The 11,306-nt window shown below is 40.0% G+C and overlaps 1 protein-coding gene across 1 annotated transcript; it reads left to right on the top strand.

The window, feature by feature from the left end:
- The first annotated feature begins 244 nt into the window (after window positions 1-244).
- Window positions 245-2,194, top strand: LOC145660292 (alpha-1-antitrypsin homolog). The gene is made up of 4 exons (XM_081724750.1): window positions 245-923; window positions 1,019-1,289; window positions 1,473-1,620; window positions 2,006-2,194. The coding sequence occupies exons 1-4, from the start codon at window positions 245-247 to the stop codon at window positions 2,192-2,194; spliced, it is 1,287 nt and encodes a 428-aa protein (XP_081580876.1).
- The last annotated feature ends 9,112 nt before the right edge of the window (window positions 2,195-11,306 follow it).

Below are 11,306 nucleotides of genomic sequence, written 5' to 3'. Positions count from 1 at the left end.
GATATTCTGGAGATACAACTAATTTTTTCCTCAGATCTTGTTTGAACTAAATGACAAACACTTCAACAGCCATCTATTACATCTTTAAAAATCTAAAAATGGAATTAAAGACTAGACTCAGAAGTAGTCTCCATGCAGGCTATCACGTATATACCTCTCTTATGAAAATCCATGTGGAGTTGTGTTTAAATGAACCTGCATGTGACACATTTTAAATCTGTGCAGTGCTTCTGCAGGTGTTAAAATGTGGGGAAAGGTCCAGTGCTGTTTGATTGTTGTTCTCATACTGTCAGTGGACTGGACTGTAGGCATCAAGGACCAGGATCATGATCAAGACCATTCAGCAGATCACCATCAACATCTCCATCATGGCAAGGATGCAGCCCACCCCCATCACGATGGAGAAGACAAACCCTGCCACAAACTCTCACCCCACAATGCAGACTTTGCCTTCTCCCTCTACAAGAAGCTGGCCAGCCATCCTGACACCCAGGGCAAGAATATCTTCTTCTCTCCTCTGAGTATCTCCATGGCTCTATCCATGCTGGCCCTGGGGACCAAGAGCAATACCCACTCACAAATCTTCAGCACCCTGGACTACAGTGCTCTCACAGCTGATCAGGTTAATGAAGGCTATGAGCACCTTCTCTACATGCTGGACCACAACCAGGATGCCCTACTGTTGGAGATAGGAGAAGCTGCAGCTGTACAAAAAGGCTTCAAGCCTGAAGACAAGTTTCTGAAAGACATCCAGCACTTTTACAAAGGTGAAGCCTTCAGTGTGGACTTTTCCACACCTGAAGTTGCTGTGCAAGAGATCAACAAGTTAATTGCCAAAAAGACCAAGGACATGATCACTGATATGGTCAAGAGTCTGGATGCTGCCACTGTGATGATGCTCATCAACTATATGTATTTCAAAGGTAAGAGTAGACAAGTAGAACCCACTAGAGATTAAATAATTTTTCATGTATTTCACCTGAACTGCAGTAACCAGTTTTGTATTTCACTCTGTCAGGTAAATGGCAAGAGGCTTTTAAAGTGGAGGACACCAGCAAAGGTGACTTTCATGTGGATGAGAACACCACAGTGTCTGTGGATATGATGAACAGAAATGGTGAATATGACTTCTACTATGACCAGGGCAACTTTACGTCCGTTATCATGCTGCCATATAATGGAAACGCCTCCATGATGATCGTTCTGCCTGACCAGGGAAAAATGGAGGAGTTGGAGAAACACATCAGCAAGGATCACCTCAAGTACTGGAAGGACAAAGTCCACAAAATGTAATGTATCATGAAATGCTTTTTAAAATATACTTTCATTTATACATATTAAGTACTACCACAAAGTAAAACCTTTACTCCCTGACAAGGTTACCAATGACAAAAATGTATTAAATAAATATTTTTGCTTATGCTATTCCATGTAAGAGTGCGTTTGCATGACTGACCATGTCTGTTCTCCAGCACTTTGGACTTGTATATGCCCAAGTTCTCAGTGTCTGCTTCCTCCTGTCTTGGGGACACTCTGAAGGAGATGGGAATGGTTGATGCATTCTCAGACAGTGCAGACTTCTCTGGAATCAGTACAGGGGCCAAGGTGGCAGTTTCCAAGGTATGTGGAGAAATGCTGTCATGTCTAGAGTGTCACATTATGAGTGTGGGAAATATTGTTAATAGACTGCCCATCTTAAATATCCAGTAGAATTTTGACTGCACTCTGAGCCTCAAATTTAAAAAAAAAAAGTGAATTTCTAGGTTTGCCTCTCTTGATATGACACAATATAAAGTTACATTTGTATAGTGCCTTTCAAGTACCCAAGGACACTTTACAATCAACACACTGCACAATGCTTTGACATCCAGTCAACACACTGGTGAGAAGCAGCAGGCAAATTCCATCTGTTGTCCACCAAGGACTGTTCAGAAGTTAATGCATCTACTGCTTACATACATTAAAGTGTCATTCAATGACTGCCCAGACTGGTCCTTCCCCACAGGTCCTGCACAAGGCCATCCTCAGTGTGGATGAGCTGGGCACTCAGGCTGCAGCTGCAACTACTCTTGAATTCATGCCCTTGTCATTGCTTTTCAAAACAGAAGTCAACAGACTGTTCCTAGTCTTCATTGTGGAGAAGAACACCAGGAGTATCCTGTTCATGGGAAAGATAACCGACCCCACTGTGTAGTGGTAGACGTCTCCCACACAGTCTAGTCAGCAGTACGATGGGAGTGCTACTGAATTCTCTCTCATATCAATTAGCAACAAATATAGTCACATCTCTGTATTATCTCGGAGCAATGAAAGGCTAAAGGTTGTGCTAGTATAGTGAGCTACAAATAGAAGGGACTTCATTTAGCTATAATTAAACTTAAAATTAAATGCACCTTTCAGACTTAGTCCAGTTCCCATACACCAGATATGAGAAAAAGTAACAGACTGTTGGATTATTGCTGATGGCACAGTGAATACAGATGTATTCAAACCCAGGCATCTGAATGGAAATAAAGTTGTTGAGTGATATTTGAATGGGTCTTCATTTGTTTTGACAAACCAATCATGGCAGTCTGTAGCACACAAATCAGGGGCAGTTATAACATTAGGGATGTTTGTCATATGTATCAGTGTTTCATACACGTATTACTTAAGTCATATGGAGCTATGTAATTCTAAAACAGACATAGCGATGTGACAAACATACATTAAGCTCCAAACTCTCTAACTGTCCTGTGATTCATTTATAAATCAGTTTTGAATTCTTTCCCAGTGTGTTGTCTTGTATGTTGATTCGCTATGATGATCTGATCACAGCAGTTGGTGCAACATCCAGGCCCCTCTGAGTCTGTCAGGGTTCAAAATCAGATTTATCACCTTTGATTTGGTGTCAGATAAAGGAATAAGAATTACACTAACGCTGTGTCTAAGCCAGTAACTGGATGGGCCATTTTTGTAAAAATATGTATACAGTTGTAGTTTGTCCATTTGAACAGTAACTGAGTCAGAAATCAAACTTCAAAATGCTGTTCTCCATTTAAAGAATGTACAATGTATGGTAGCTAGATCTGACATTGAGGATTTTAGAGGGGATCTTTTTTTTTTTAAGCTGCTGCATTAGAGAGTAAAAAGTTTTGTTCTTTTTTCAAATGTATTTGATCTTATATGACTTAATGTCTGTACTGGATCTGAAAACCCCCTTTTCCTGTAACAGATATCTTAACTTTATTATATATCTCTAGGATTAGGTAAAACCATGCATATTAAAAGTAATATTTTTAAAACCATTTTATTCCTAGATTTAGTGCTTAGATTTTTACCAAGGCCCAATCCCCTCTCATTTTTCCTCCTACCCCTTGTTTTCAAGTGTCATCTTGCCCCTTGGGACTGAGTTACAAAGGGTAGTGGTTGAAATCTTCCCCCTTGCTTCTGCATCCATTTTATCAATGATTCACAAGGGAGACATTTCACACTCAATTTGGAGTGTGACTCTGAAAACCTTCAGTTTGGAGGGCCATTTAGCACTAACAGTGCACCCTAGCCCTCTATCGGACACCCAACCCTTACTTATGAGCACCGCATATAGAGGGCCAGGGTTAAGTGGTAGGGTCAAGGGGTGAAATGTGATTGGGCCCAAGTGAATGTGTATGAGGCACAGGAACATGGGAAATAATGATGTTTCTGTGGACCACAATGACTGGATTTAGAACATCTGTGCTAGCTGAGCTGTTTTTGAAAAGAAACACGTGGCCTGAGCGAACTGTTAGTCGTGGTTTTGGTCCTTGTGGTTTTAACCAATGCTTTTTAGTATTAAGTGTAACGGCTCATAGCAAAGGCAGAGTCTAATTATAACTGATCACCCAGGCTCTGTTTAACTGTCAAATGTCTTTCAAATACATAATAAATAGAATAATACAAATATTTACACTTTATTACAAGAAAAAGGAGGGGACATCCATAGTTTAAAACACCATTCATTACCAAAAAAACAACCTACTCTATTGCTGATTTTATGTATTTATGCTGTATGATGTTTGCTGTATTTATGTATTTTATGTTTATAAAGTGTTATGGATACACTATAAGTAGTGTATGCAGTTTTTGTCCACCAGTAGCCTGGCTGTGTTACATAGCTGCTTTAACGGCAAGTTGTCAACAAGGAGGCTTTTTCAGCCTTCAGGTGGTTTCTCAAGCTTCCTCTTTCTTCCCCCACAGACACCCCCACACTGAAACCACAACATGCATGTCTGGTTCACAGCGGCACCAGGGGCCCTGTGGGCTCTGTGAAACTACACAATGAAAAAACAGACCTCAGGTGTTCTCAGGACTCACAAGAAACCACATTACTGTGGGGGACTTAGTGAAGTCCTTGTGCACTTCAGCGAAGTACTGCTGAGAGAGTTCTGGACTGAGTTCTGGAGTCAGTGTGTGTCCACAGTGGTAGTGGAGTTCTGGGTGTAGAGTTGTCAGTGTGTGCTGGGAGGTTAGTGGTGTTTCTATAGTGACAATGCTACTGAGTTTGTGTATTCTCTTCACTGAAAGTGAGTGTAAAATTCTCTTTTAATGCTGAATTGCATGAAATTGTACATTTATTTGTTAATATAAAAATGTTATTTAAGCAAGCTGACTTTTCAGGGAACTGGAAAAATATTTTACTTAACAAATAATTATTAAATATTTCTGCATATCTTATGATTCCATCTTATGAAGTCTGTGTACATTTTAATATAGTTAAAATATAATTATATTATATTTTCTGGTATACGTTTCTATAGACTACACTGTAATAAAGAGTAGAAGACAATTACATGTTATTGCTTTAGTATGTCTTTGTCTCCATGTGTTTTTGTATGTTTTAGTTTGTAGCTCCTCCCCTGCTCTGCCCCTTGACATGTGTCTCATGTGAGTTTTGTCTCTTACCCCTCCCACTAATTGTTCCCAGATATTCCCTGTTTGTCTCCTGCTGTATAAATATCCTAATGCAGTCTGCAGTCATGGTCAGTGTATGACCCTACTTTCATGTAAATACTTGTGTCATGAAATAACTCAGCTTAATGAATACATCAAATATAACATACAAGCAGTGTTCTTAATTTTAGTGGTGTGAGAAAAATATGGTTTGTGGACTAAATCGTGGTAGAAATGTATTTGATAAGTGTATGGCATCTTAATGTGAATATGTGCAGTTTTTAAAATCAGTAAACATTTTGCTCTCCATACACCCTATGAACGCCCCAGAAGAAGGAGGAGACTGTTCTGGTCTGAGAGCTCAGGATGTCTGACGTCTGCTGTGGTTTCATTTCTCACAGTTCCAAGCAGTGGGCAGTCGGTACCAGAGCAGAATCTAAAGCCCATTTTAGACCAGAAGTGACAACCGTGCTGCTTCTGCACCTCTGCAGCTAAGCTGTGGTCACACACTCACAAGCTCAATTTTGTTCTAGTGTATTTCTTGCCTTATACCATGACAGGCTTATCAGTGGTTTCTAGCTAGAAATAATACAAAATACTACATTTATTCTGTAATGTGTAGTTTAATAATCAAAACAGCACAACTCTGACTTATGGGTCTATACTAGTGTAAAATTGGGATAAAGGATTATGAAACACAGACTAAAACTAGGACTAGGCTCCAATGGCAGGTCCAGTTTGACTGTAATTTAGTACAAAATAGGTTTAGTATGAGTAGGACTGGTATGGTTACTGATAAGTTGGGGAATATTATGTACTGTGAGGAGAGATGTCAGTACTTCACTGAGAAAAGGGACTGCTCATGTACTACCCAAACCATGTCTATGTTCAAAGGGTGATTAATAGAGTTTATCAAAATTCAAATAGGTTCTTATTGTGAGTAATGCAAGTTTTTGTTGTTTGTTTTCGACTCATTCAGTAAATCCAGAACTTCATATTACTCACAAAAAATCTTAAAGAACCTTTCTACATAAGCAATGGTCCATAACAAATTATTGTGAAGCGGAAACTGAAAAATCACCAAACAAAAAGCAGGTCTGTAAACTACATTTTAAAATGATAAACTTAGAAATAGGAGTTTGAGAATAGAGTGACAGGATAATACTGTTTGTTTCTCTCCTCTACATCAGACTCCACCCCCTTTGCTTTATAATGAGCATGTGTGTCTCCTATATGGTTTCACAGATGCAGCATCATGGTCATTGTGGGGTTGCAAGTAAGTAAGTAAAGCACATTTCACACATTGCACCCAGATTAGCAATACATATGTGAGGAGGAAGAGATGTATGCTGGGAACTCTCACATCTGTAAACTGGTAGCTGTTGCCACAGTGACATCAGTGACAGTGTGTGTGTGTGTGTGTGTATGAGAGCATGTATTTGTGAGTGTGGGTGCATGTGTGTGTGTTTTGGGGTGGGCAGGGGTGTATCACTTTTGCAGGTTTATCACTTTGTACATTTACTATGTTTGTAAAATTATGGCTTTCTCCAAGTCCTTCAAATGTGGTTCTGGCCATCACACACAGCAGTGTGTGTGTGTGTGTTGCGGATAGAAGTTTGTCAGAGTTTCATCTGAATACACTTCCTCTCCACTATAAGTGCTCTTGTGAAGTCATTCAGTAGACTGTATTGAAGAGTGTGTATGGTGTGTATCAGCAGTCCTGTTGTAGCCGTGTGTAGTGTGTGTAACTCAGTAAGAATGCAGGTGTGTGTTTATCTGCTCCTTGTGCTCCACGCTGCTGATGGTGAGTGTTACCTTCTCTCTACAGGTGTTGTCATCCTCATACATTCATTTGCTCAAAGGAATGTATATCTGGGATCAGCAGAGAGCAATAGCTCACCACTTATCCCTGATTCGGTCTATCGACCAAGATATGTTTGAAGTCCAAATTTTGCCTCTTTAGTTTAGAACAAAAGCTGTAAAATGTTAACGTTGCTAACAAACACTGGAAGTCAACAGCAGCTCAAATATAGCCTTCGTAAATACATGCCCATAGACTTCTCTCGAGCCGGTCAAACCGCATCCAAGTATTAATAAATGTCTCCTAGACTAGTCGGTGTGTCGTATAACTCACTGTGAACTAAACAAGTGAAGAAACACGTCACCGGGAAACGACCTGGATGAGGTTTGAGGACATGTAGCTCGATATCTGACTTATTTACAAATCCTATTAGCTATCGTTGTGTTTGTTAGTAATGTTAGCAGCTTTTGTTCTAAACTAAAGGAGCAAAATACCGTCTCCAAACATGTTTTGTCCACCCGGGTTAAGGGAGAATAAAGTAAATTTGATTATTCGCCGACCTGACCCGTTAAGTGGCACTGAAATCTGCGCTGTGGTTCGGTCCGGTACAGAGTAACCGGTGCTAATTACTTGCTAATTGCTAATTAGTTACTTCAGACCAGCATAAGGTAGGAATTGTAGGGACATTACTAAGACTGACAAAATTAAGAAACAGAGTACAGAGTATTGTCACTCTTACAATAATTATTTTGCTCTATAAGACTATACATTTATAAAAACAATGTATTAGTTTTTTTCTTTTTCTTTTTTTTTTGTAATGATGTGGTATGTGAAATGTGCTCACTTGTTTATTTCTGTTTGTGTTATTTATTCCTCACTTGTTCATTCTGTGTACGATGCAGCTCTTGTCCACTACCCACTTCTGTATCCAGCTGCCTGTGACAGAGGTCACACCTCATTGTGGTTGATTGTATATGTGGTGCAGTCCTTTCCATGTGGTGTATGATGTGTGTGTTTGGTGCCTCTGTTTGTTTGCCCAAGGTGGGGGGTGGGGGTGGATTTGGGGGAGACAGTGAGTTTTGATCTCATGAATTTTGACATACAAAATGTCACATGCTTCCTGAAAAAGCAAACACTTCATCCAAACGATTTCAACTCTTTCCAAAATGATATTTTTGCGACAAGCATCTACACTAATATAACATTAATGGCTTTTTGTACATGGCAACTAGCTTGTGTTTTTTTGTTTCCAGTGTGCAGAGCACAGCAGTCTGCTGTAAAGACCTGTCATAGTACTCATACATACATGTATTTTCACAAATATACAGACTATGTATGCATATTCAGTACACATACAACATAAAGTAAAACACAATTACAAGGGGAAAGTTTAATTTTTTGCATGATCATTACTGCAAGACACATGCTGTGTATACTGTAATACATAGAAGATAACAAAATAGGCTTGTAAAAATGAAACAAAAATTAGGTTGCATCTTGTCTCCTGCATGGGTTTGGCTACAAGATCTTATCAACATCACAGGTGATGTGTCTGGCCAGACAGTCGAGGGAAGTACCACCTGGAGTGACGTATCCACCCCTGACATGCTCCATCATCAATGTCACCACAAGCTTCCTCCGTCACCTGGAGAAGGCGTATGTGTATGTGGGGTTGGTGATCACGGACCTTCCATGCTGAAAAGGAACTCCTCAATAGAATTTAGGAATGGAGGGTGTGGTGGAGCGTGATGCACAACAAATCAGGAGTGTTCAGTGTGAAACAGAGCAGCCTGGTGGAAACTTACCTTGTTGCAGATGACAACAAACCTGGACTGCTCTGGTGCAGTCCCCTAGTGATGGGGAAAGAGTCTGTTGTGTAGTGTGTGGAGGAAGGTGATCATGTGGGTAGTGTTGTAGGGACCAAGAGTGACATGATGATGAATGACATCACTCTGGCTAATGGCTGCACACATTGTGATATCACTCCCATGCTGCTCAGGGACACTGACTATAGTTGAGTGACTCAGATTAGGCTGGACCCCTGCTGAGCTTTCCTGAAACACAACACATGCATGCTTAACCATATGATCAACCAAAGTGGCCCAGATCTCATCCATGATCGTTCCTTGTCTTCATCCGCTTCCTCATCCTCTCTGTCAAATATTGGCCTCCATTGATATCCAACCAATATAGCTAACCTGTGGCCACTTTATATTGCTCAGGCTCTGATGTCTAATGGTACAAATCAATCATAAGTGTCTTCACTTATGAGTCCTGGGTTTGGTTAATTGATAAATGGATGTATCATTCGCATTTGAGGCTTTTCTATAAGAAACAGGTATTTCTGTTTTGAATTAGGTGTCTAATATAGAGAATTGTGTTTAGCATATTGAAAAAAAAAGTGTTTTAGAATTACAAAATGAATGTAAATCAGAGAAGGTGCTTGTTTTTGTATAGCAGGTCAGTAGACAGGCTACATGAGTTATTGGTTTGTGTCTTGCAAAAAACTGTAATACCATACAGACAGTGCAGTTTCCCAGCATGTATGTCTTCCTCCTCGCATATGTACTGCTACACTTGGTGCGCTGTTTAACAATTTAGCAATACATAACTAACACACCTAACACAAACATGCGCACACACACACACATACACACACACACGCATTTGCGTGCACACACACACACAAACATGCACTGCTGCTGCAGGATGGCCAGACCCACATATGAAGGACTTGGAAAAAGACATCATTTTACTCACACAGTAAATGTCCATTCAAAATAATACTTGTAAATACAAGAACCCCCACCCACATACACACTCTCACACACGCATGCACATGCTTCCTTTTTGGGTTAGTAGGCTTACAATTCTGCTGTTTTGATCCTCTCTAAGCATGTGAACAACATGAACGCCCATGAAGACACATCTCACGCCCATGAAGACACACATCCATGTGTTATTTATTCCTTGTTCATTCTGTGTACGATGCAGCTCTTGTCCACTACCCACTTCTGTATCCAGCTGCCTGTGTCAGAGGTCACACCTCATTGTGGTTGATTGTATATGTGGTACAGTCCTTTACATGTGGTGTATGATGTATGTGTTTGGTGCTTCTGTGCGTTTTCCCAAATACGGAGTGGGTGTGGGTTTGGGGGAGAGACTACAGTGAGTTCTGATCTCATGAATTCTGACATACCCATCAAATCCAAGACAGTACTACGCTATACTACCATGGAGACCTCAGGAGGGGCGGAGCTCACTACCTAAAGGATAAAGAGTTGGATTAGTTTTGAATAAATACATTTGGCAAGACAAGTGGTCCAGGTCCCATTCCTTATGGTCCATATTTGGAATCTAATCTATAAAATATCCCATTTTGAAATCACCGTTTCTCTGATGTCATGAGAACCAGCTCATTTACATATCTCCACCTCTTCGGCCTACAGCAGTTTAACCCCTACCGCCTACATTGCAGTTCTCAGACATATTTCAGATCTTAGTGCTTTTTAAATGAAGCACAGGGTAGCCAATCAGAACAGAGCTCATTTATCTTGCATTCTAAAGGTACAGCAACAGAAATGGGCTGTTTAATTCTTAGGGATAAGGAGATGTTAGAAAATAGTTGTGTAAAGCTGAATTATTATCTGACTTTTGCTGAAAGATCAAGCCACACAAACATTGTAAGAGGACACCAAAGAAAACTATAAAAGAAAGGATAAATGTAGGATATGCACCCCCTCTAAAGACGTTTAGTATTTGGTGAGATGGGAAGGTGAGTGGCTACAGCGACAGCTGAGGAAGCACCAGGGGCTCCTGTCTGGGTCTCACTGGGCAGCCATATACAGGGCAGCTGTGTACAGCACAAACTCTGAACTTGGCTGAAGGGTGCAGTTTCAGTACCTTGGACAGCAGTCAGACTGTCTTGGAGCTGAAAGATGTTTGGTCTGTGGTATTGGTCTACAACTCTGAACATGTTTTACTAAAGTCCGTCCTTATTCAATCCTTTTATGAAATCTGCATCTCTAATTACAAACCCCATCTCTAGGGAAACACTGAAACAAAAAATGACAAAAAAAAATTAGCAAACCATTAGTCATTAGATTAGAACATATTCCATCACTGATACACCCTGATCAAACTGGTTTCATCAAAGGTGACACTCAACCATTAACATGCGTAGACTACTTTACCAAATGCATTAACCTTCACTCCACATATTACAAACTGCTATAGTCACACTGGACGCAGAGAAGGCTTTTGATAAAGGAAACGAAGTTTTTTTCTCCTCACATTGTGTAAAATCCTTTATACCACACCAAAGGTCAGTACTAATGCAATAACATCAAATGTCACAGAGGCACTAGGCAAGGAAGCCCACTCTCTCTATTCCTGTTTTCAAAAAAAAAAAAAAGTATAAATGTAAAAATTATTAGTATGTTTGCTGTTTTTGGCCCTTTTCTCAGTTTTTATTTTATTTTGTTGTTGTTACATTGTAGTGCACACTAGCCCTCAGCCTAAATTAGTTATGTTACAGATATTCTTCATCATAAAGTCTACCTCTAAAGTGATCTTTAGATGGTTGCCTTTTTCAGAA

The sequence above is a fragment of the Electrophorus electricus genome, chromosome 2, assembly GCF_041902795.1.
Source record: "Electrophorus electricus isolate QZ-2024a chromosome 2, ASM4190279v1, whole genome shotgun sequence".
Classification (NCBI taxonomy): Eukaryota; Metazoa; Chordata; class Actinopteri; order Gymnotiformes; family Gymnotidae; genus Electrophorus; species Electrophorus electricus.
This window is presented reverse-complemented; position numbering and strand designations above follow the sequence as displayed.